The 26,323-nt window shown below is 37.6% G+C and overlaps 1 protein-coding gene across 3 annotated transcripts; it reads left to right on the top strand.

Annotated features, from left to right (window-relative positions):
- The first annotated feature begins 305 nt into the window (after nucleotides 1–305).
- WDR41 (WD repeat domain 41) lies at nucleotides 306–25,847 on the top strand. 3 transcript variants are annotated; one of them, XM_085567082.1, is made up of 14 exons: nucleotides 306–394; nucleotides 4,313–4,428; nucleotides 6,911–7,023; nucleotides 7,233–7,281; nucleotides 8,914–9,045; nucleotides 9,412–9,474; nucleotides 9,934–10,045; nucleotides 11,391–11,453; nucleotides 13,946–14,056; nucleotides 15,323–15,507; nucleotides 18,281–18,402; nucleotides 19,370–19,458; nucleotides 23,009–23,142; nucleotides 24,920–25,847. In XM_085567082.1, exons 3-14 carry the CDS (start codon nucleotides 6,968–6,970, stop codon nucleotides 25,070–25,072), a joined length of 1,269 nt encoding a protein of 422 aa, XP_085423208.1. In that variant the 5' UTR covers nucleotides 306–394; nucleotides 4,313–4,428; nucleotides 6,911–6,967; the 3' UTR covers nucleotides 25,073–25,847. The 3 variants fall into 3 exon arrangements, with proteins under 3 accessions (XP_085423208.1, XP_021387513.3, XP_085423209.1); XM_021531838.3 differs by lacking the exon at nucleotides 6,911–7,023; XM_085567083.1 differs by lacking the exons at nucleotides 306–394; nucleotides 6,911–7,023 and adding an exon at nucleotides 454–634.
- Nucleotides 25,848–26,323: the final 476 nt, after the last annotated feature.

The raw sequence follows: 26,323 nt of genomic DNA, 5'->3' as shown, positions 1-26,323 counted from the left end.
GGGAAATATTTTGGTGCTCATTCCACTTCAGAAAACAATTGGAGACCGTCACAATACAATGGCAATAACTGTAATGTGCTAATATGCAATACGGTAGAAGGTAATAGCAAAAGTGTTCTCTGAGGCCGGAAGACAGTATATATTTCAGTATGTTTCAGTATATATTTCAGGCCGGTAAATATTTCACTTTCCCGCCGTGCGAAGCCGCGCGGAACACCCGGGACGGCCCTCACGGCGCGGCGCCTCGGCGATCGACTGCTCATGCCGCGCGCGGCGCCGCCCGCGGGCGCGGCGCTCGATTGCGCGGGCTGCCGGTGCGGCGGGCGCTGCCGCCGCCGCCGCCATGCTGCGCTGGCTGATCGGCGGCGGCCGCGAGCCGCAGGGCTCGGCCGAGGTGGGTGAGCCGGCCCCCGGGCAGCCCGGCGCTTGGGGCTGGTGCTGTCGGGAGGCGCCGGGCCGCGGCCTTTCCCGCTGGGCGGGTCTTGGCCCCGGGATGGGTCGTGCTCCGGGCCGGGTCGCGGCCTGCGAGGCGGTCGGGCCGATAGAACGGGTTACGGAGAGCAACGGGGCAGCTGGGGAAGCACAGAGGCGAACCTCACTGTGTCTAGGGCTGCAGTTCGAGGGGGACATTGAGGTGCTGGAGCGTGTCGGGGTGCAGGGCTTGGAGCGCAAGTCCTGTGTGGAGTCCTTGAGAGGGCTCGGCTGGGTTTATCTTGGGGAAAAAGGAGGGAAAAGGATTAGTTGTTTGGGTTTATCTTGGGAAAAAGGAGGCTCAGGGGAGATCTTACCACTCTCTCCAACTACCTGAAAGAGGGGTTAGTCCTGGGGGTTGGTGTCTTGTCGCAAGCAACCAGCGACAGGATGAGGACACCGTCTCCAGCCGCACCGGGGGAGATTCAGGCTGAGCATCAGAGATAATTTCTACACAGAAACAGTGATTGGATATTGGAATGGAGTGCTAACGGAGGCAGTGAAATCACCATCCTTTGAGGTGTTTAAGGACTGGACGTGGTCTAGTTGACAAGGTGATGTTTATCATAGGCTGGGCTCCATCTCAAACGTGTTTCCCAACCAAATTGACTCTGTGAACAGCAGAACGACTGAGCTAAGCTCCTGCTTTGCGGGAGTTATGGTGTGTTTCATGCAGCTCTTGCAAGTCTTGCTGTCAGGACACTGAGGTCAATAATGTAAGTTATAGGCAGTAAGTTGTTATTTACGTGTCACAGTAGTTTGTAGTAGTTTTCCAGCATTTCTTCTTAGTACCTCATCCATGAAATATACTTTGTTATGGAGTGCACTATACACTGACATCCTTGCTGCTGCTCAGATTAAAAGTAACGTTACTGGATTAGAGGGAGAGATTTCTGGAGTTTTCATGTCTCTAAGACTCTGCTGAAGTTCTCAGCATGGATTTAACAAGAGTTAATTAAAGTATTGCTGTGCTCCATGCACTTCGTGCTTTTGTAGTCTAGGCAAGTATGACGAAATAATTATTTTTCAGCTGCTGTTTGTGAGCAAGTTATGCCAGTGTTATGGTTGACTTTAAAGATCTGTACTTAATTTGTATCTGCACCAGGTTGGAATGTGTGGAAATACCTCTGACTTTTGTCATCAGTCAAAATGCCAGTTGGATTGCAGTCACATTTGCAGGCTTGTGTGCAGTTGTTTTTAGAAGGGGATAGGAAATACAATGCAGTTTTCTAAGATGCGCTAGAAACCGCATTGTTGTGTGTCCCTCTCCAAAGTTTAGACTCTGGCTTTGATTTATATACTGTGATTTAAAAAAGCATGAGCACAAATCAAGGTATGGCCCACTTCTTCCATTCTGCTTTTCATACCTTGGTTAAATCCAATCCACAGGGCTTCTTTCCTCATTGTTTTGCTCTCACAGAGTTGTGGAATGACAGTAATAATTTTGCTTCTCAGGTAAAAATCTGAAGAACAAGTATTGCTGAGGGTTAGTCCCTAGACTTTTCCCCTGCTGCATGATGTAACATGCAGTGTGTGGGCTGTGGATTTACAGTGTTTGTTTCCTGTGGTGTCACTTCAGACAGTTGTGTTAGAGAATGGCATTGCACTGGGTGAATAGAGGGGGCCTGTGGCAAAGCTGTCCTAAGTCTAAATTTGTGAAATGGAAAAGTCTCCTTACCCATTTTTTTTTTTTATTTTTTTTTATTTTTTTTTTTTTAACTGTGGAATCAGAATTTTTTCACTTGCTGGGCAGCCATGGTGTTCGTCTTAGGCAGGGTGGCTCTGCTGGTGGGAGCACTCAAGTGCAGGGGCATCGTGGTCCATAGGAGCTAATCTGTCATGCTCCATGGTCCATAGTTCAGTTTTCCTGTGTACTCTCTTATCTTATGTTTTTCATTAATAGCTTTTGAAAATCTCACTTTGTAAATGCTTCACATCTTGGGAAGTTTTGAGGATGAGGTGAATTTTTTTTTCTGATTACTGTAATGTTGCTTACAGGTCATGCATAAAAATATGCATGTTGGGAATAGATTCCATTAACATCAATATTCAGCTTTTACCTCCAAAAACTTGATTGCTACAGGAGAGTCCAGTTAGTACTTTGTATAGAAAAATAGATTTCTTCAGAGAAAGAACACTCATGTAACCCAACACTTGGGTAAATATCAATGAAGATCTGAAGACAGCATAACTTGTTTTATGACTTTTATTGGGAAAAATATATTATTTTGTTCTCATGCATAAGTACCTTATAAGCACTGTACCTTTTAGTATTCACAGGCCTTGTTAGAATTAAGATTAGACATGTTGTTCAAAAGAAATAACACTGTCTTGTATTGAACAGGAAGCAACATCAGACTGTAGATTTGGGGTGTTAATGATACAAATTCTGAGACTTTCAGAATGGTGTTAAAATTTTTTTCTTAATGTATGTTTTCTGATTGTAGTATTGCTATACTGAGATTTCCTTAGGGTTTTTAGAACACACATTTTTTTAGAGAAATGTTATGATTAGCTTATAATGGGTGAACTCCGTGTTATTTAATTTGTTATTACAGCCATGCATATTCTATTTGTATTATTTTAAAGTAGAACTGCTGTTCTCATGTGATTGCAAAAAATGAGGAACAGTTGCTTCATGAAATGCATCAGGTAGCACAAAATCAAGATAAAATCACAAGAGCTTAATTTAAAAATTAATAACTCTTCATTTAAAAAAACAGGTTTCTTTCTATCCATATTTATTAACAGTGTCATTCTTAGTTTCTGAAGAATATTGTCATAGTATCAATATCAAAGTAATAGAAAATAATTTATTGATCCTGCAAGAAAAAGTTCAACTTTCTGAGGATAACATGTTTGTGTTTCATGTGGTGTTACCTGTCATGTGCTGGGTGTACAGCATTCTGCAGCTGCTCTTTTTACAGTGTACATTCTATTGAAGTTCTCAAAGAGAGGAGAGTCTTGGAAATAGTATGATGTTGACTGTTGTGTAAGATAAATCTAAGGGGAGAGGGTATTGTCACTGAGTAACCACTGAGCTATTTAGATGGTTAACAAAAAAAAACCAAACAACCTGACAAGTTGTTTCAGAATGTTTAAGATCTAAATTAGAAAAAAGTTGTCTTGAAATGAAATGATGATTGAGATTGGCAGAACCATTCTGCCTTGAAAATGCAGTTCTATGCAGTATTTTATTGACCCTGCCTAGTGATCAGCTTGCTCCAAGTGATTGATTGTTCTTTTAATTAATAGTCTAGTTGGGGGTAATTGCAGATGCTGTTCTATAAAATGATTAATCATTCTCTATGTTTTTTTAAGCAGTTTGCTTTGGTATTTTTTGAATAGAGTACCATCGGGTGATTTGTATATTATGGAACAGAACAGCATTTGTCCTTATCTGTTTTAAATATGTTGTCTTTATATAGGATTTTAAAATTGAACAGTAGATGAAAGATATGAGAGTTTCACAGCCATCTCGTAAGAGGTGTACTTTAATGAAAAACTGAATGTATGGTGTATTCAGTCATGAAGCTGGCTTCACATGACAGCTTATAACTGAGCTGGGTTTTCAAGTCTCACTGTATCAACGATTAAATCAGTACAAAATGTTTTTGTTGAAAAGAAAATGCTATATTGTAATTTAAATACATACTATAGAAAGCTGTTATTTACATGAAATAACAAAATTATTATTTTATAGTGATTTTCTTTAAGGCAAAATGGTATTTCAGAAACTTTACACGTGGATCTGTATGTAGATTGTTAGACATTGTGAAGACCTGATGAAAATAATTGCATTAGTACAAAATAAATTAACTTCCTTTTTTATGAATTTTAGAAATCCTCTGTACAGACAATTGGTGAAGAACAAATACAGAATCCTTACACGGAGCTCCTTGTATTGAAAGGCCATCAAGATATAGTGCGATTTCTAGTGCAAATAGATGATTGCAGGTATGAAATGCCATTTCAAATTGTTTCACAATGTCCTTGGCAATATGTTTGTAAAAATGTAGTAACATTTTAATCCTGTCTTTTTACTTTTGCGGGGTGAGAGCTGGAAAAACTGGTGTTAAGTCAAGGGATGTATACTCCCTTTTCTTGCTATGTTACTGTATCTTTTGGTTTCTCTTTTAAGTAATACTTTAATGAGAAAATGATGGTGATAATGTTACGTTTCTCAGTAAAGATTCATTTGTTTGTAAAAATCTCCTTTAGCTAATTCAGCTGTTCTTTTTCAGTCTGTTCCTGGTCTGAGTGCTGCCTTCTGTACATGCATAGATTCTCACAGGACAATATGCAGTACTACCTGCTGCTGTTCTAACAGGATGCATGTGTTTTATGTTTCAGAATTGAGGATAGCTGTTGCTTTACCTACTGGTTCTATGAAAGAGTGTAGTAGACTCCTACAGATGTGCTGTAGCAATTGGACATGACATCTTCAGCAACGAGTGTTGCTTTTCCTTTCTTTCTGATCTTTTGTTGCACTTTCTTTTGATGCTGTAGTGCTAAATTCACTTGAGCTTTAGTTAATGCAGTTTTCTTAGCTTTGCAAATTTTAAAGTTTTTAGCTACTTTATTCAGAATGACTACTTAGCACAAGTCACCATATGCCTAACCTCTGCATTAAAAGTCTCTTCCAGTTTGATCTGGTTCAACTTGCTATACTTGTTTGAAACCTGATAGTTTCTTTGTTTCTCTCCTTCAGGTTTCAGATATATGCACGTTTCTGTATACTTCCTAACAATCTCTGTCTGTAACTTCTGAAGACTGTTATCTATCTTCTGAGGACAGAGTTATCCAAAAACTGGAAATTTGCCTAAGATGAAGTAATTTTATTTTCTTTTATCACTTAGGAAGTGTGACTGAGAGAATGAATTATAACAATTGTACATTACAACCTAGTTTCTATTTTAGTTTTCTCTAAATTTACCTTGCATGTTCTTTAATTTAATATAATTTTATGAGAGAAGAAATAATTTTCTTCCTTAAAAATAAGGTTGTGGAGTCTTTATTTAGTTATAAAATGTAGTGACTCTTGACTGATGTGGAGAATTAGAAAATGTCTAGTGACTAAGAATATAAGTAATAGACAAGATTATCTCTGTTAAGGAGCTTTAGTAGTTTATATCTTTTACAGATTAGACACAGAAGGGAAATTCTAATATAGCCATCAATACACTGCATGAAGTTAATATGACCAAGAGTTTGTTTTATATCCTTGCAGTGGACAGCAGGTGTTTAATGAAGGAAGGTTGTCTCCCTCCCCATGTACATTGATTGGAAGTGACCATGCTAGTGGTGTCTTCCAGTTCAGAAATGCCCACAGAATCTTATTTTCTAATGTTACATATATCTATATATGTATAAAAATAAAATTTCACAGAAGACTCCATGGAAGATTTTTATCTTGCTGGTTTTTATTTTAAATGTCATAAAAATACATATATCTATGTGAGGAAAGTTTCATGCATTCAAATGGAAGAATCTTCTGTGTTTTCTTCAGTCTTTTTTTTTCCCCAGGCAAGTTAGTAAAATAATCCTTTATCAAAGTATATTTTTCTCAAATGTAAAGTGAATATGTGTAATTCATCTTTATAGAAACACCACAGTATTCTTAGCTTGCACATGAAGTCTTATAAAAAGAAATCTTTTACCATTTTGGACTCTCTTATTTGGAGGCAGGTAAATTACTAAAGCTAAAATTATGATAATCATTGTAAAACTAAAGCCTTATTGGCGATGTTTAAGATAGGTTATGAAATAGCATATGGATAACGAGTGAATTGCATAGGTGGTTAGTATTCTGAGAGTTTGAGGAGTTTAATAGAGTTGTTTCAGTTGTTACTGGCAGTAATCCTAAATTTTATTTATCAAGGATATGGTATTTTCTATATTGTTAAACACACAATATTTTTCACTTGATTCTTTTTAGTAAGACTAGTATTGTTACTCAGCTTCTGAAATGTTTTTGTTTAGTTTCTGCAGCTATTCCATTGTGTGCTTTTTGTCAACTATTGTAAGCCAAGTTTCACGCTTCAGGTCTTTAGATAATATCATCTTAGTGAGAATTTTACAGAAGGATTTTCTTGTTTTCTCAGTGGCTCAGCTAAAACCAGTGAGTGGAAAATTTTCTCATATTGGTTTTTGAAGATACTAAATAAATCCTCTATGAATGTAACAGAAAGCTGGTTGTTTTTTTTTTTTTGTTTTTTTTCTTCTTTGCTCTTGTACTTTTTAAATATGACGTAAGGCTCATATTGATTGTAAGATCACTAAAGAAGGCTAAGCCCCAGCAAGAGTCTGCCAAAAACTGGACTGAGATAAAATTGCAAGTAATACTCTAGAATTAGACATATTAAATTAAACAGAGTTCATAACACATTTTAAGAATAGATTTTTTTGTTGATCATTTGACCATTTCTTGCTCCTTCAGGAAACAGACAAGGTTATAGATGATGGCGATCATGACTGGAAAAGACTGAGGTGACCCATGAAGATGCTTTTTTATAACACTATTGGAATTCTTAAGTCCTGTTCTTATATTAGGTATATGCTGATAATCACCTATTTAAATATACTATTTCAGTTTAGAAACTGTAATTAGGATTTACAAATACATGTTTATTCTTTAAAGACTGAATCTGATATATCTTTGTAAGCATTTTTACTTCCATAAATATTTACTGCTTTTCCATTATATTACGCTATAATGAAGTTTTCATTTTGTTATGGTTCTTTGGTTTGTTTTTTTTCAGGTTTGCATCTGCAGGAGATGATGGAATCGTATTTCTGTGGAATGCTCAGGTTAGCTGTCTATTTTAGAAGAGGCTTGTGTGCTCTGGACAAGGTAGAAGTTGTAGAGAAGGGGTGGAAATGTCTAGGAGCGAAAAAAGTGGAATAAATAAGAATTGCTTCAGAGCTACTGTTTGAAAGTGATTTTCTGTTTAAAAGCGGAAGTGTGTATGAGGTTGTGACTTTAATTACTCTTTGAAAGTTTATTCTGTGTTTCCTGTAAATGCTGAAATGCTGACTAGTAACTCATCAAATATGTAGCAAGATCCCAGACTTGCCAGGATTTTTATATACATGTAAGATTTAAATACATTTCAGTATTTCTATTAGTAATACCTCTTTAGGATGATTGATTAATGGAGAGCTATCAAAAAAATTGTATTTAAAATATACCAAAGTCAGTAGGATTTAAACATTTCATGACGAACTGGCCCTTAGTTTCTTGCTGTGATAAAAACTTTTTTAGAACTTTTGAAAACCTTAAGAAGACATTAGTTTTATCATACAAATAGTGCTCTCTAAGTGTGACACCTGCTGTTTTGCTTTACTGCTCTGTTTCTCCATATAATTGACAAAACTGTAGAGAACCAATGAGGATTAGACCTAGGTTAAGGAAGTCTAGTATACATTGTTTAGAAAGAAGCCTGAAGGGTCTACAGTGTATCAAACTTCCAATTGAGGAAACAAAAATTGCAGATTTTAAATTTTATTTTAAATATTCTGAAAAAATTTATGTGACATTTATAATGATCAGAATAAGAGACTTGGAACTTTTCTTTTGAGCAGTTTCTGCTAGTGCTTTGCTGGCTTTGAGGACCTTTTATAATTTTATAATTCTATAATTTGGAAAAGTAAAGGGATTTTACTATTAAAACCCATGTGTGTGAATATATATGCCCAGTATTCTGAACAGCTTGTGAATTTAAAACTCATTTGGATAGCCAGCTTTATGAACTGAGTTCCATTTTCTACTTCTGTGGGACTTCTATTTTGTTTGTTAAAGCAAATCTTTGTACTTTTAATTTAAAACATTGATCCCCATCTGTCAAGAAGTTTGCAGTTAAAATTACCCTGTATTTTTGCTGTATGTTTCTTCTGCATGTTTGTTTGTAGAGTTTTACCATTTAACTAAAATGTTAGTGGAAGTAGCTGTAGTTGTCTAAAGCACCCCCTTGAATCTGTAGATAATGTGCATAGTAAATAAATCTGGCAGGAGGTTGGCCATAAATATAGGTCAGGTTTTTCCAATACTTAAGATTAAAAAAAAAAAAAATTCAAGTAAGGGTTTGTCAACAAATTTGAATTGCTATAGTATTTATTAAGAAGGATGATTAGCCAATCTTTGCCTTAAAAGTAAATGAGTTTAATACAGAATTTTGTTCTTAAGGGCTTTTAGTGGTTTTTTACTTGGAGAATAATTTGCATTATGTTCTACTTCTTTAAACTTACTCATAGTATGTTATTTAATTTAAGATCTTGAACGTACTGAGGTAGTAAGTAGAAAATTCTTAAAAGTCTTTAGAAAGGAAGAATTTTACACTCATAGTAATTCTTGCTTTAAAAAGTCATTTAATACCTATATTTTGTGCTACTTGTAGGCATTTTTTTATTTCAACCTTAATTTTCCATTTTTTTTTTTTTCAGACTGGAGAAAAACTTTATGAACTTCATGGGCACACACATAAAATTACAGCTATAGCACCATTTTCTTCATCAGATGTTACTGAAGAAAAAACAGATTTTATTATAACAGCATCAGCTGACAGAACAGTTATTGTATCCTTTGATCTGGAGAGAATTTAAAATTCTATGGGCTTTTTGTGTTTTTACTTCTAGAGATAGCACTGACACAGGCTACAGCCCATCTCAAAACTTAATGCCTACCAATACCCATTAGGTGTAATTGTATTACACAGGGGTTTGACTAGTTTTTGTAGATACAACCCTTGGCACAAAAAAAAAAAAAAAATCCATAATGGGCCTTTATGAATATATAGTTTAGGCCATATTGAGAAGACTGTCAGGGTTTAGGAGACTTGAGTCTCTGCCTACCTCTTTCCTAATCTGTCATTTAGTTACCAAAAGAGCATTTACATTTAGGATACATAGAAACCTCTCAGTTTCCTTAATAAATAAAGACAGGTTTGGGACTGCGCTAGTGGCAGACAGGTTCGAAAAGTGTCATGTTTCCATTCTACTGTGAAGGTACTGAGGAAAACCTGTGAATGTCTGTTGTTTTGTTTTATACATTAAGCTGTTATGTCTGGCTTATGGGTCATGTGGGCAGGTGTGTTAGAATGAATAGCATTGCTTTATTTAAGAATAGGTACATAATGAGTGGCTGAGAAGTGGGCATAATTCTTAACTTTTATTGGAACTCTTATATACCTCAGTTTTCTTTTTGAAAGAATGTAGATCAAAGGTAGTGCTGTGACTTGGTTTTACTACTGTGTCGGAAAAGGCGACCTACAACATTTAAAGGTTTTACACTCTTGATGAAAAATTTAACATATTAGTATGTAATTAAATATGTATTTCTCAGAGACCTTGATACTGTATTTCATAGTACTTACAGATTTATCTAACTAAAGCTCATGATAATTTCACTGAGAAATTCCCTGAAGAACTTTTGCAGGAGAAATATATCTGATTTTTGTTCTGCAGTGTTTGACAGTTCTTCAAAGACTGAATGTATGGTTGTCTGGAGGGAGTGATCTATGTGTTTGGAACCAAAATTTAGATCTCTTGTGTAAGACCAGTCATCTTACTGATGCAGGTAAAAATGGAAATGACTCATTATAGCTGTTAAAGTGCAAGTAAAATGGATCTGTATAATGATGCAAAACCAATTGGAAAATTCATTTTAATTCTAACAATAACATTATGTATTAGAGCCACTCTTTATTTTTTTAAATGTCAGATTTAATAGTTTCCGAACTAAGACTGTTTTTAATGTTCTGTGTTGTTTGAATTTTAGAGTATCTCAGATCTCAGTAACTGTACGTTATTTTGTTCTACAGGGCTAGAGCTCAGATGCTGATTTTTGTGTTTGCTGTAACATGTACCAGATCCTTTGATTGGCTTTTTGTGTGATTGAGTGGGAGTTTTATTATATTTCTAAGTGAAGCTTTGTAATAGTAGAACAGTAAAGATTACTTTTTTATTGTTAAGAATCAGTACTTCTGATGTAGAAAATGCATGTTTTGATAGTTATATAATAATCAGAAATGACTGTCATACTTTTCTGTTAAAAAACTTCTGTATTATCTGTCAATGTGAAGAAAATTGTTGCATGCTATTGCTATACTTTACCAAGATGCTTACTTGCTTACAAAGCTCTGAGTCACATTCAAAGGTGGAACTGATATTTGCCTTATTTTTGTCATAGAATAGAGTAGTGGTAGGCAAAGCCTTCTGAATCCTTGAGGATATTAATACATCTTTTGATTCACTACGAAATATCATGCTAAATACCAGTTGGACAGTGGTGCCTAGTATGAAGTGCTATTGAAACTTTGGTAGAAGGAATAATGGAATGTATGGCATGAGCTCTCTCTTCTGTCCTAATCTCTGACTTTTGTGGGGAAAGAGGTTGTTTATTCCTTGGGGAATTTTCCTCTGATGGTTCTTTGGCACAGGGTGGGGAAATTCTGTGCAGGATGAAGAAAGAAAGATGATAGGAAGCTGGGTATTTTATCATATGTTTTATTCTTTTTCATCTTGCTCTGCACATTATTTTAGAATTCTGCATACTTGAGGTAGGATCAGTATCTAATAATTTTGGTACTGCCTGTATTTAGAGCCTCAATAATTGTCATTGTGTTTTTAATACTGTCCAGCATTAGAACATAAATATCTTAATTGTATTTAAAATAAAAATATGATTTCCTTTCAGCTTCACCACAAGTTTGGTGTTCAAAATTCTGCTTGATTCAGCACCAAAACTCCTGACCTTGCCTCTGTTTGAGATAATATGTTAATTTCTGATGCTGTTTAAATTCAGGCAATAGACTTTGGTTTTGATAAGTGGAAAGATTGTTAAAAATTTTGTTAATAAGGAATTAGCTGTTTGTTGTGTTTTCTTATAATCAGTTAATATCCTTTTACCTCTTTTTTCAAAGGTATCAGTGCTTTGGTTGAGTTGCCCAAAAATTGTGTTGCAGCAGCAGTTGGCAAAGAGCTAAGTGAGTATCTTGCATTTTCCAGTGTTCGTGCTCCTCCTTAACAGCTGCTTATCAGAGATATGTGTGCAGAGCATTCTGCTAGAATTGTATAGGAAAAGTAAATGGTATTAGGGTGTGGTCAGCAACATTTTTTTCTTTCACCATTGACAAACAGGAGACTATGCTAATCTTACTTGAGAATTTTTTAGAAATATGCATGACATACAAAACAAAACTTTTCTATATTTAGAATCATAGAATCATTAAGATTGGAAAAGATCTCCAAGATCATTGAGTCTAAACTTTGGCCAATCAGCACTTTGCCAACTAGCATAGAACTAAGTACCATATCCAGTACACCTTCAGGATGCTTAGTCCTCCACATTCCTGGGCAAGCCATTTCAATGCCTGACTACCCTTTTGTCTTGGTTTGACAAGACAGGAGTCTGTGAAGGAGGGCAAAAGCCTCCTGTGCAATGGAGAAGGTAAACCCCCTCCCTCCGAATTACCAGGATTTTTGAATTAAAAGGCTCTCAGGCAAAGATATGGGAATGGGAGTAACAATTCTTTACTAGGAGAAACTAAATAACAATTTAAAAAGGCAAATGCAATTGGTACAAACAAAACTAGTGATAAAGTCCACAACCTGACACCCTGAGGATTCGGGGTGTTGGTAGTAGTCCAGTTGAAATGATAGCTGCTCCTCTTGCAGTGGCTGATGAATTGCAGCTGAAGTGGTGATCTTTAGAAGGGTATAGTTTTCTCTGAAGATCTGGTGGCAGTTGGGCTGGTCTTCCTCTGGGAATCCAGCAGAGAAAAAAAAAAAAAAGAGCTGTCTCTCTGGGAATCCAGTGAAGCGGCCACTTCTCTGGGAATCCTGCCGAAGGAGCTGCTTCTCTGGGAATCCCACAAAGAGAGAGCTGCTCTGTCTCCCAAAAAGGTACCACTTTATACAATAAAAGAGTGCTTGGCTTCCCCCTCTGGGTGGAGCATCTCACAATGGGATGGTGTAATGTTACCAGGCCTGCAGTGAGCCAGTCAATGGCCCATTAACAAACGATTACCTCTTTGGAGTAAACCATCATTCTTGGAAGAGATAATAAACCTGCCCAACTTCCAACAGATGGCAAATAGAATACAAGCTTATCTGACAAACCAGGACACCTTTCAATGAAGAAATTCTTCCTTATGTCCAACCTGAACCTCCCCTTGAACAGCTTGAGGCCACTTCCTTTTCTCCTGTGACTTGTGGCCTGTGAGAAGAGGCCAATGCCCATTTTGCCATGACCTGCTCTTATGTAGGTGTAGGAAGTGAAAGGTCTCCCTTTACTCCATGCTAAACAACCCAAGCTCTCTTCTCATAAGACTTGTATTCCAGACCCTTCACCAGCTTTGTTGGTGTTCTTTGGACACATTCCAGCACCTGAGTATCTTTCTTGTCATAAGGGACCCAGAACTGAACACAGAACTGGAGGTGTCACCTCCAGTGGCTGTTGTGGCCTCACCAGTATGAAGTACAAGGGGACAAACACTGCCCTGGTCCTGCTGGACACACTGTTGTTGACACAGGCCAGGATGCCACTGGCCTGAGCCACCTTGGCACCCACTGGCTCATGTTGATCAAGTAGGACCTGTTTTTCTTAAACCGACACTGTCTGATTCCTGTGTGCGCTGTGTGATCACACTCAAGATAATTTGTTTCATCACTTTCTCTGGCACTGAGGTTCAGCTGACAGGCCTGTGGTTCCCTCAGTCCTTCCTACAACCAGTTGTGTAGATGGGCATCGCATTGGCCAGCCTCTATTTGACTGGAACCTTCCTGACTATGATAAATGATGGAGATTAGCTTGGTGAGCTCTTCCATCAGCTCCCTCAGGGTTAGTGCCACCTGACCTGTCCACAGATCTGTTTGCAGCAGTTGACATTTATTCTTCTGGAGAAGGTCTGGAATTGCTTATCTGAGCTGTCAGATACTCAGATTCTCTAGAGCCTCCATATCCTGGGATCTGAAGTATGAGGTATTGAAAATCTCTAACTATCCAAAGCTCTAATGAGTAGCTTTTGTAGTACCCTTGAGATAGAAAAGAAATGACAAGCCTGATTAAAATAAAGTCTTAATTTCTGACTATATTGGTTGCCGTACTAGAGGATATTGCATTGTTTTTGAATATTAATATTTCAGACAGATGAGTCCTGAAGAAACTTATTTCACTTTTAGTAACATATCCATAGAGTCTGATATTTTTCACTTCTGGGTTTGACCAGTTTTCTGAATTTGAGAGTTACTAGGCTGAAGTGTTTTATCCTATATTTGCTGTGGTTAAGAGGCCTTAATGGTAACACTGAAGTAAGTGCTTCCTGTTTCTTGATGTTATGAGTGATCACAAGTGGCTCTTACATGGTCTGACTTAAAATGCTTAATTTATATCTCTGAAAATGTTGTTTTATTTAGGCATAGCTCCATCTTATTCCAAATGAAAAAGTTTATTTTGACAATTTTGCTATCTTTGAAGTAATTTTTAGGTTGAGTGCTTCTAACAATGGGTCTGAAGTTTGGAATATCCTTGAAGTAAAGCGCCTTGTTGACCATCAGGATAACATTTCATCATTAATCAGTGTTAATGGTAAGAGTAATTTTATAATGTTACTGGTTTTGTTAGTTACCAGTGGGATATTTCACCTATGGATTTTTTATTTGAACCAAAGTTTTAACTGGAGTAAAACTTAGTAACCAATGGATGTACCTTTTTGTGTAGCTGCAAAGGTATATCTCTATGACAAAATATAATTCCTTTGTTTATGGATTTGTAATGAAACGAAACCAGGCAAATTGTAATGTAGAAGTGTTCATGTCATTGATGGAAATGGAACTCTTGGTCTTTCTGTTGTGAAAGTTAAAAATGCTACATTTTTTGTCTTGTTCCTTCTTATTCTTAAAATGAGATACACGATGCCATGGCTCTTGCAGTTGTAGTCCTAAGGTAACTGGAGATTTCGAGTTTGCAGATGTGAGCCTGCATATAGGTCCTCTGTAGAGAAGGTCTGGAAGCCGATATGATCTATGCTGCTCATAAGGGTAATACTGAAATTCTGTCTGCTCTGATGCAAATATCAACCCTTTGTACTCTTTTGTTCCCTGTGAGTTTTTTTTTTTTTATGGAGCACTCCATAGCCAGGAAAATGTATTATTGCTGGGGGAAGAGAGTGTGTATTAATCCTTGGGTCTGCCTGGCACAAAGGGGCTGTGTTACACAGGTAACAGGAGGCTGGAAAAAAGAAAACTTGGATTCTGTGGTACATGTTTCTGAGCTTAACTGTTGCCATTATTTTCTCCTTTTTGATTATGAAAGGCAAGCAGTGTTTGGCTTCAAAAGATGACATGCTATCTGCATTAAATACTGTTGTAGAAGTTCCTTTCCATGTGTGATAAAGTCATCAGCCACTACTTCAATATTGTCATTAACTCATTCATTTGATTTTTGATTAGTATATCTATTTATGGCAAAGACATACTTAGCTGTGTGTGTGGGATGTCTGTACACCTGCTTTTCCAAGGAATAGAAAGGCTTTGTATGTAGAAATGAAGTTCAGATATTTGTACACACTTCTGGTGGTGTTCTTTACCTTTGCAACTCTGTGCCGTGCACTGTGGCCAGTGAATGTTCTCCTTCCTAATTCTAATTTTACGTAAGAGCTTGTCTGAGCTATATCAGGTAATTAGATGAGTATTTACTCAAAGAGAGATATTTTTGTCCAGTCAGTTATGCACCGCACATTCTACATAGCTTTACACATAAATGGGCTGTCTTCCCTTTCTAGCTAGGGTTGTAGTTTTGTGTGAAATTTATTTTTTTAATATGAGATTTCTATGTGTGGTTTTTTTCCTTCAGATTTGACTTTTGTGACAGGTTCTTACATAGGTGAGTTAATAGTTTGGGATGCACTTGACTGGACAAAGCAGGCATCTGAGTGCAACTTCTGGGACTCCTCTGTCCATCCAGATGTACAAACAGAAATAAAGTTATCCCAAAGCCCACATGAATCTTCAGTTCAACACTTGACATCTGACGATGAGGTAAAAAGCTTCAGAGTAAATTACTTTAAGTAAGCTAGGGTGGTTTTACCACTGAATACTAAGTGGTTTATATTTTCAGTTTCCTTGTTTTAATATGAAAAGCCTCTTTTAAATATGCACAGCTATTTTATATAAAAGATTGGCTGTTGACTTATATGAAGGGTTTAATATGTTGATGGTGTGGAAACTAACATAATGGACTGTAAGAACAGCATTTCATTTTGACTAACAAAGATTTATTACTTGTTTACAGTACCACTAGAGAAAAATAAATATGGGTGTGTGTATAATGGCATGCATCTTTTGTTTTCCAGCCTCTGGAAATACAGTTTTCCCAGTAATACACCTGTTTGAGCAGTTACAGCTGAGGTTACTATAAGAATACTATGGGGTACTATTTTAGAGCAGGCATATGTCTATGCTTAAATACTAAATCAGTATTGTGCTTTCTGTTCAGGTGGACTATACAGAATTGTATACTCAAATATGTTTCCAAGAGCCTGTCTACTATATTCATGCTTTAGAGATAAGTTCTTGGTCAGAATACTTAGTTGTAACTCAGTTATGATACATCAAATACTAAAAATACTCAGGTTGATATTTAATTTTGTGAAATGTTACCAACATTAAATTAAATGTGGCAAAATAAGTGGGATTTTGTTTGGGGAATGTAGGTCAGTTATTGAGAATGTTTAAGAAGAGATTCTTGGAAATGGATTCAGATGTATAAGCTGTAACAAAATAAAAGCTGTATAAAAGCCTGAATATAGGGTAAGGACCAAATAGTTGCCGGATGCATTTGCCTCTTTCTGAATAGAACTTTCCTAAAACCCTGGAGAGAGAAATACTGTGGGATCTGGGGGGCTAAAAAAGATGTAGTTGCCTTCAAAGATGAGATTTCCAGTGGTTTTGTTATCAATGAGCCAAAAGTTAATTTTATTTAGGGTAGTTCTGTAATTTGGCTTCAAAACACAGATTCCATACTTGAAGGCTACATATTATGTATTTTAAGGGAGTAGGTAAGAATTTGAGGAAGGACAGAAGTTGTCAAAACATTCAGTGTGGAATCAGGGGCTGCTGAAGGCTTTCTTCCATGCACGGAACTGAACTAAATAAATTGCTGTGATTTTCTTTTTTTTCATTGTGAGAGTTTTGAATGATGGGAAGAACAGGTGGATCTAGTGTTCTTAAACGCGGCAAAATAAAAGGTGCATTTAAGGTAGTGCTGTCTGTATTGTAAAGCTTCTTAAGGAACTTGAAGGGTGGTGTAGAAATGTATTTGTCTAAGATATTATTTTGTTATGTGCTACCTCAAAGCAGAACACTGTTCTTCATGTTAAAAAAATAGGTAAAATATAAATAACTGTAAAATATATGTTTTCTCTGCTTTCCAGACTTGGTAGTCAGGTAGCTGGAGAAGATACACTTGTCTAGTTTGACACTGACTTGTAGGCAAAACATGATTCAGAAACAAATGGAATGGTAAAGGTTTTCAAAACTAGGAAACAGTGCTAAGGAGTGTATCTGCTGTCATGGTATATGTGTGTTTAGCTTGCCTGTTAATGGAACTGTACAATTTATTCTTCTTATGTTTTGTTTTCTTGGATTTTGAGATGACCAGGATTTTGCCAGGGCTTGTGATAAAAGAAGAATGCTCCATGAAGAGCATATTTTGCAAAGCTCTAATATTGTATGGTTCAAGGTGGAAGAGTTATGTGGAAGGCCATTGAATTTGAACCTTATGCAAAACTAGGATAATAGACTCAGCGGTTTGTTTTTTTGTCTTGATTTGGTAGTGGTGGTATCAGAAATCTGTTCAGTTTCAGTGCTCCCACAACAGATACACATAAGAGAAAAAAAAAAGAATAAAAACCTGAACAGAGAGTTTTGAACAATGTCAAAACACTGATGAATATATATAGGAAACCTTAGTCAAAAGACCGTAGGTTACAAGTTGTACAGAATGTTGACAGATGTGTAGTGTGAATTGTGTATGAGATAATAATGTTTGGGTTGTGTAAAGGGAAGCTGGCTGCTGGCTAGAGAAGTGTTCGAGAGCACTAAACAAGGCATGTTCAAAACTGCAAACATTTACTGAATGGAAACATTTTGCACTCTTCTCTGGTGCTGAATATTAATCATGTGTACATACACAGGATTGTACACTTGTCCTCTTTTAAGTTCATCAAAAGATGTGAAGTGGTCCAAGTCCAAGGATCTGTTTCTGATGTCTTTGGGTCATGATGGTTATGAGATGGAATGCCTGCAGTCTTTTTAAGAAGAGCATTGGATGCAAGATGCAGTATTGTGTAATACTTTACTATGAGAGAGTTCCTTTTCTGAATTAAGTGGAACTCAAATGCTTGAGCAAGGTCTCTTTATCTATCTTTATCTTCAGCTAAGAATAAACCTTAAGTTTTATTGATAAAACAAGAGTTTTTCAAAGCATGGGACATTATTTTACTGTAAGAACATAAGCATTTAATTACAGAAATGTATTAATTGGTTAATATCCTTAGTTTCTGATTAGACTGTGAGGAACAGGATAAAAGGACAATCTAAAAATTACTGCTTAGAATATAAAATTATATTCCACATTTACTTTTAAAAAATCCATCTCTTTTTATAATTTGCTAATTTCATATGTTTGGGGTAAAGCAGTAACATGAGGATGGAAGCAAGCTAGGTCATAGTATCATGGGAAATCCATTATATGCAAGGTGATCTTTCAGTATCTGTTTCTGTAAGTTGCTCTATTGAATTTTCTTTCCAGTGCGTTTTTGCTGCTGTTGGGAAAGGCATATACGTATATAATCTCCAAATGAAGCGTGTGATTGCCTGCCAGAGAACTGCTCATGACTCCTCTGTGCTGCACATTGAGAAGCTTCCAAACAGGTACAGAATAGTACATTTTTTTAATGCAATAAAGAAAAGGGTGGCTAGTGACAGACTGCAAAGCTACATTGGGTTTCCAGGGCAGGGACTTGATTTTCAGTTTGAGCTGCTTTTATTAGGTAGAGCTTGTTGATCTGATTTTGGAAAATTTGTCATTGTAATTCAATGGGAAAACCTATATTCCAGTATTACTGGTACACAGGCTGAAAATATCTTGACTATTTTCAAAATCAGATTTGATGAAGCACTTTTTTCTGTATTGTGAAAATATAGCTTAATGGCATTTTACTTCTGGAAGGCAAAGGTATATAGCATATTCAGAATATATTTTTCATTAAATATTTTATAATACTTGAAATGTTTTAACAAAAATTAATAACTTGCAGTTTTTGTTTCTTAGTGCAGAGTTTCTAGCTGGAATTTGTTTTGACATACAATTTGGACAAGTTGCTTCATATATATGTATATGCTATAATATACTATAGATAATAGTATTAGATCCTGTTATGTTCTTGTTCAATGGGGAAAAATCTTCCAGAAGATAAAAACTGAGGTCTTGGTCTTATAAATGCATGTGTTCTAAGCTGTTCTAAATGTAATGAAACAGAGTACATTTCCTTTCATTATTTTTCTGTAAGAAAAAATAGGATTTTGCTTAATGAACGTAAACTTACAGAAACCAGTTAGAGGAACTGTGTTTTCAGAGCCTAGACTGGTTGTGTTTTGGGTTACATAGCTGTATGCTTTTAATATGGAGCTGAAAAGGTTTATTTTTCCACTTACTCTAAACATCTATTATCCTTCTGCTACTAATGAAATTTGTTTTCTGTGGAACATCTGTACACCCTGCTACATTTAAGAGTTCTAGTAAACCTGAGGCACTTACTGTCTCTTTCATAGAAGCATCACAAGATGATTTGCACAGGTAAGTGTCCATGACAGTGTTGCTTATCAACTGTTTTTACAGGCAGCTGATCTCCTGTTCAGAAGATGGCAGTGTGCGCATTTGGGAACTCAGAGAAAAGCAGCAGCTGCCAGCTGAACCAGTTCCAACAGGTTTGCTAGTAGTGAGGAGTGAAAGGAACATTTAAAAATCCAGTATTCACCACATAGGAATAGAGAAGCTTTCAGGTTTTTTAAAGAGAGATAATGTCTTTTGTTTAACCAACTGATTACAGGTGTGGGAGGGAAACTGAAGAGAGCGTGTGTGTTCAAATCCTCCAACATCTGATTTGGGATGCTAAAAGGTCCAGCTGAAGCAATGCTGTGCCATAAAGCTTACTTACAGTTTACAGTTGTATGAGACGGTTAAAAAAAACCACCTGACAAACCTTGATCCTTTCCTCCTTGTCCCAGACAGTACTGGATTCTTTACCATACAAGAATAAGTAACTGCAGGACTTTGTGACAAAAGCTGCAGATAAGCAGCTGGCAGCAAAGAAGTTTTCCACCTCTCCTCTTTGAACTTGGAATTATACTGGGACTTGGTTTGAAGCTGTATCCAAGCTCACATACTGCCTCTGGGCACTGCAGTCCTCAGAGCTAGTTGATTATGTTACAGGGAGCATTTTCCCCAAGTATAGATATTCACAGAATCACAGAATGGATAAGGTTGAAAGATTCTACACTGAGTCATGTGGTATAACCTCCCTGCTCAAACAGGAGCACATGGAGCACATGGCACAGGATTGTGTCCACATGGTTCTAGAGTATTCCCAGTGAGGGAGACTACACAACCGCTGGGCAACCTGTTCTGGTGTTCAGTCACCCACACAGTAAAGAAGTTCATCCTCTTATTCAGGTGGAACTTCCTGTGCATCAGTGTCTGCCCAATGCCTCTTGTCCTATTACTCAGCGCCTCTGAGAAGAGTCTGGTCCATTGTCTTGATACCTCCCTTCAGATACTGATAGACATTGATGAGGTCCCCTCTCAAGGCTGATCAGGCCCACTGTCCTCAGCCTGTCCAGCTCCAGTCCTCTCATAATTTTTGCAGCGTTCTGCTTGACCTGCTTGCTTGTTCTGAGGAGTCCAGAACTGGACACTCTCCAGGGGAGACCTTGCTAGGGCTGCATACAGGGGCAGGATCACCTTCCATCACCTGCTGGCAATGTTCTTCCTAATGCACCCCAGGATACCATTGGCATTCTTGGTCATGCTGCTGGCTCATGGACACCAGGACCCCCAGGTCCTTCTCTGCAGAGCTGCTCCCCAGCAGGTGCCTGGGGCTGTTCCTCCCCAGGTGCAGGACTCTTCATTTGCCTTTCTTGACTTTCAGATGGTTTTCTCTGCCCATCTCCAAACTGGTGAGGTCCTTCTGAAGGGCTGCACAGTACTCCAGAGTGTTGGCCATTCCTCCCAACTTTGTCTTCCCAGTGAATTTGCTGAGGAGGCACATTCCACCTTTTACAAGTCAAGGATAAACAAGTGAAACAGTTCTGGGCCCAGTATTGAACCTTGGAGGACTCCACCAGTAACAGGGCTCCAACTGTGCCACTGATTTTGGCCCACTGGGATCTGTTGTTCAGCCAGTTTTTGATCCACCTCACTGTCTATTCATCCAGCCCACATCCCTGAGTATGTCTATGAGGATGTTGTGAGATACAGTGTTGAGATCCCGGCTGAAGTTAAGTAGACAATATGCACTACTTTCCCCTAGACAACAGACTACTTTCCCGTCATCCATCCAAGTAGTTGTTTCATTGTAGAAGGTAATTAGGTTGGTCTAACATGACTTACCTTTATTGAACCCATACTGCCTATTCATCATCTTTTCATCCATGTAGATAGAGATGGTCTCCAGAATGAAATGTTCTGTTACTTTTTCAGGAATTGAGGTGTGGCTGACTAGCTGGTAGTTTCCTAGACCCTCCTTCTTGCCCCTTTGGAAAACCAGGGTGACATTTGCTTTCTTCTAGTCCTCAGCACCTCTCCTGATCTCCATGACCTCTTAAAGATGATCATGAGCAACCTTGCAATGGTGTCCACCAGCTCTCTCAGCACTTGTGGATGCATCCACTCAGGGCCCATGGACTTGTGAATGTCAGGTTTGCGTAGATGGGTTCTAACCTAATCCTCCTTGACCACAGGAAAAGTCTTTCTTCCAGCATTACCCTGGTCTGCTGGATCAGAGAATACTGAGGGCTGGTCTTATCACTGAAGACAGAAGTGAAGTGCAGTACCTGACTTGTCTGCATTCTGGTCTACAGGGTCCCTCCCTCCATTTAGTAACAAGTCCACATTTTCCTTAGTTTTCATTTTATTCTTGATGTATTTGAGGAAGCCCTTGTTGTCTTTGACACCCTTGACCAGTTGTAATTCCAGATGGGTCTTGACCTTCCTTGTCTCATTTTTATTTACTCTTACAGCCTCTCTATATTAATTTCAAATGGCCTGATCCTGCTTCCATCTCTTGTGTATTTCATTCTTATGCTTGAGTAATAACAGTTCCTTTGTAGTACTTGCTACTCTTTGACCAAGCTCCCCTGCACACTGGCAGTTGTGGTCTTCAGCAGGTGCCGTGGACAATATAATTTGTATCAAGGACTGGGAGCAGCAACAGACTGTTGCTTTTCTGTAGGAATTTTTTTTATTCAAGGTGTGAGTAATTTTCCTGGTGTATCTTGTTTACCTAGCTATTCATCTCTTGTTGTTAACTTTTGAAAATGTATTTTTGCTGCCTGGGTTGACTTAGAAACACTTTTTCAGGACTATTCTATCTTCAGCATTGCTGATGACAGGTTGATTTGCATAGTGACAAGTGGTATTTGGTTTCACATTAGAAATTTATACATCCTATGAATCAAGATGTCTGGAAAAAACCTTAGGGAGATACTGCTGTTGATTTGCACTGTTTTTATTCTACGGATCCACTGAGAAGCTGTTCATCTCACCAGTTATCTCCCTTGCACCAAGTTTAGCACAATTGTAGTTTTATGTGCTGATAGCACTGAAAGAAGGATTGGGAATAAAGTCTGAATTGCATTGTCAACAGAACCCAGCCTTCTTACTAGTTTCAGTGCTGTTACACAGTTCTGGGGGCTGTGGCTGCGTACTTTTGTGCAATCTAAATGGAACATGTGGAGTACTGTCTTTACACTCCACATTTGCTGATAATTTTTGCTGAAGGAAGGAGGCAATGGACTGGCACTTAGATGCTGTAGTGCAGAACATACAGAAGGGAGATTGGCGCCTCATTTTTGTGCTCTTTGCACAAGTAACAATTTAGGAGGGCAGAGCAAAGATAAACACCCGCACTAACTTGTCCTGCATCTACTTTTGCTGTTCAGTTCATTCTTTTAGGAAGTCTTTGTATTTGTTCCTAAATCTGTGTATTGCGTTATCCAGGTGTGTAATTCAGCATGTTTTCTAAATTACATGAAGTGGGACAAGTAGCTTTGTTTCATTCTTCCCTCAAGATGAATAATCTTGATTATAATTATTATAATAATAAGATGCTAAAGGGCTGCACAGTACAGTGCTTCTGTCTGCCACACAGTGAGTCCTGCTTTTAGATTTTATGTGGCTTTTGTAATTCTCTCTTTAGCTGGAAGAAATAAATGGTATTTGTGATTTTTGTCAAAATAAGAGATTTTTTTCCCCTCTCAGGGTTTTTCAACATGTGGGGATTTGGAAGGGCAAACAAGCAGGCAAACCAAGCTGCTAAGAAGATGCAGGAGAATACACCTGTGTATTTCTTGGATCTGGTTGGTGATTTGATTGGTCATTCATCAGCTGTGCAGGTAGGTCAGCTTTAGTAAGAGTGAGAAAAAGTGAATGTTAGTAAGTAACATAAATTTGACAGTGTTTTTTGAAATGTACTTTTTGACTGTTGGGCTCTGGAGGCTAGGAGCACATTTTGTTGTATCTTTAGTGCAGTGTGAAAACAGTAATACACACTGATTTAATATTCTAATGACAATTTACTTGCTCACTGATGCCTGATGGCTGTGTTTGCACATAAATGTTAGAGATAATCTGACAGAGTATTTGGCTTCACTTAGAGACTGCAGACAATACAGCTGGGAACCATGTACATGACCCAGATTTCATCTTAAGTTTACAATCTAAAGAAGGGCTCCTACAAAAAAAATACCCAAACCAAAACACGCAGAGTAATTGCTTAGCCCTCTGTGCTGTGAGCATTAAAGAGGTCTTTTTTTAACTTAAGCAGTACTACCAGTATTATTCCATGCTTCAGTCTGCCTAAAATAGTGTGTGTTTGTTTTAAATGGCATTTTCCCTCCACACTTTTCTGTCACAACTTATTGGGGCAACAAAGCACTTAGTTACAGTGGACTTCTACATACATTCTTGGCAGGAGCAGGGGGAAGAGCAGTTAGAAGGGGATGATGTGGTTCTGGAGTAGCTTTGCTCACAAGCATTCATGAGACAGACTGGATTTCAGACTACTGTTGCTAAAACCTGAAAGCTTTTCTTTAATAGCTAAGGTGAACCTTTCTGCTAAAGGGGTTTCTTCAAAGCTGTCTTTCCCTTTCTGCCATCTGTCTTTTGAAAAACTGTTGGAGAGGGTCTTATCCACTTGGAAGGTTGCTATCTAAGCAAGAGGGCATAGTGTGTAATTCAGCAAGTGACACAAAGAAGGTGAGAGGCAAATGTTGGGTCTTGGCTGAGATGCAGAGCAAAGGAGTAATGGAGATGATGGTGGATGTGATTTCCTGCAATGTTCAACATACGGAAAATTTTGGGGTTTTTTAAACTCTGGGAAGACGGGAGCTGTCGAGAAAGAAAATGTGGAGTGGTGATGAAATGTGATGGCCAAGATGAAGACTTGGCAGACTATGTCTACTGGAACCCTGTAGCTATTAAGTGACCATTCCCAGGGCAGGTAGGCTTTGGCCTGAGTGCTTCCTCCAGACAGATCCCTTTAACAAACTGGCCATAGTGACATCACTGGTTCCATTGGCTGTCACGTTGAACTGCAGTTAGTGGTTAATTTTAGGCAGTCTTGTGAAGATCTCAGAAGTCATGTGTTTAACTCATGATTAGTCAGCTCCATTGGTCTTGCAAAACCCTTCCACTGGTGCTGTACTTCGCTTCAGTATTGTGTTTCTTGACTTCCTCTGTGTGACTAGGCCTGTGTCTGTCACAGCTGTTTGGTCTTTCCAGGTCTGCTGCTAGTATTCTGCTGTGTTGCAGGGGGGAGGGGGGATAGTGTTCTGTTCCCAAGAAACCAGATCAGAGTTCATGCAAGTAATTCACTCTTGTACTGCTTACTTGAAACAAGCTTCTTCAGAATTCTGTCCTTTAATTTCCTTATCTGTAAGGCTTCACTGCTTTTTTTAGACTGAGATCTTTCAGTATTAAATGACTAAAGAGTTTGGTTTTGTGTAGCAATTTTATGGCATCTCTAACATACAGTATGTAATTTTGTATTCCTATTTATAAGCAGAGCCATTTCAGATACATATGTTTGTTTAGTTCAGCTGTGCACTAAATAATTAAACAAGTTGACCATCTTGTGCAAGCATTATGGTAATAATAGTTGTTTCATTGCAGATGTTCCTGTATTTTGGTGAACTGGGATTGGCTACATGCTCTGCTGACCACCTCATTATTTTGTGGAAGGATGGTGAACGAGAATCTAGCCTCCGCAGTTTAACACTTTTTCAAAAATTGGCACAAAATGGTGATTTGCAGCTCAAACTTTAAATTGTTTGAATACAGGCTGTATTGTAAAATGGATGTGTTGTAAACATGAGTGTAAAGAATCTGGGAATCTGACTGCTTGTAGGGCTTACACTTAATGTCATGTGTTGTACTGGAACTTCTTTTAGTTGCTACTCTTCTCAAAAGGAGGATTTTGAATTTTGTTATGCTCCGTCAGCAGAAATCGTGTTCTCTTGAAAGACTGAAGGTAATGATGACTCATTAAATAGTTTCTAATATTATTCCAAATGTTTAAAATTATCATGGGTGAATGTCAAAATTAAGAATTATGAAATACGTTAGATATATCATAATTAAAGCAGTTGAGGGCATCCACAGTGCTATGTGCAGGAAGAAGGCATGGGAAGAAATCTGCAGCTTTCTGCTCTATCTTAATTTATTTCTAGAAGCTGAAATTTTCTTCACTGATGCCTCAGATTTGTATGTATACGGAAAGCCCTGAAAGAAAGCATTCTCAAATAGAAATTTTGCATTTGAAGTTAATATCCTGGACAAATGGTAAGAAAAAGGAAAAAAGTAGGTAATGCCAATTTGTCAGGTTCTGATTTTTGGCAAACTGAGGTACATAGAAACTGCTTACTAGTAGTAGCTGCAATTTTACTTGGATTAGCCTACATTACTGGAGTTTATACAGCATTACTATTACACCATTACCAAGTTTAGCATGCAATTAGTGTGATTAATTTAGCTTGGTCTTTCCATAGTGCATTCATCAAATTAATTTGTATCTAATAAAAAGCATTTGCCTTACCATGAATTTTCAGAATGTAAAATTCTTTCTTAAGCAGTAGGAGTTGATATTTCAATAGTAGTGAATCTGTGTTTTGCCATATGAATACTAAATTCTCAACTGAACTCTGACTTCAGAGAAATCTGCACCAAGTTTGTAAGGATAAAGAGTATTTCAGGGTTAAAAAATAAGTAGCTAAGTACAGAGGTACTAAGAGTCTGTGATAGCAGCAGATAAACAGGAGTAGGGAAAGAAATGCAAAATAAAACATAAAGCTCAAAGCACAAAAGCAAAAACTAATCAACAGACAAGCAAATAATCCCTTCCCCCCCAGAAAAAAAAAAAAAACAACAAACCAAAAAATGAAGCAAAGTTAAATCCAGATCTGATACAAAGAAAGCATGAGGGAGGACAAGATAATGAGTGGTACATAAGCATTTGAACAAAGAAGAGCTAAGGAAAAGGGAAAGTTTGGGAACTTAGTGGTTGTAAAACTATGTAGA

Source organism: Lonchura striata, chromosome Z, assembly GCF_050655825.1.
Source record: "Lonchura striata isolate lonStrDom1 chromosome Z, ASM5065582v1, whole genome shotgun sequence".
NCBI lineage: Eukaryota > Metazoa > Chordata > Aves > Passeriformes > Estrildidae > Lonchura > Lonchura striata.
This window is presented reverse-complemented; position numbering and strand designations above follow the sequence as displayed.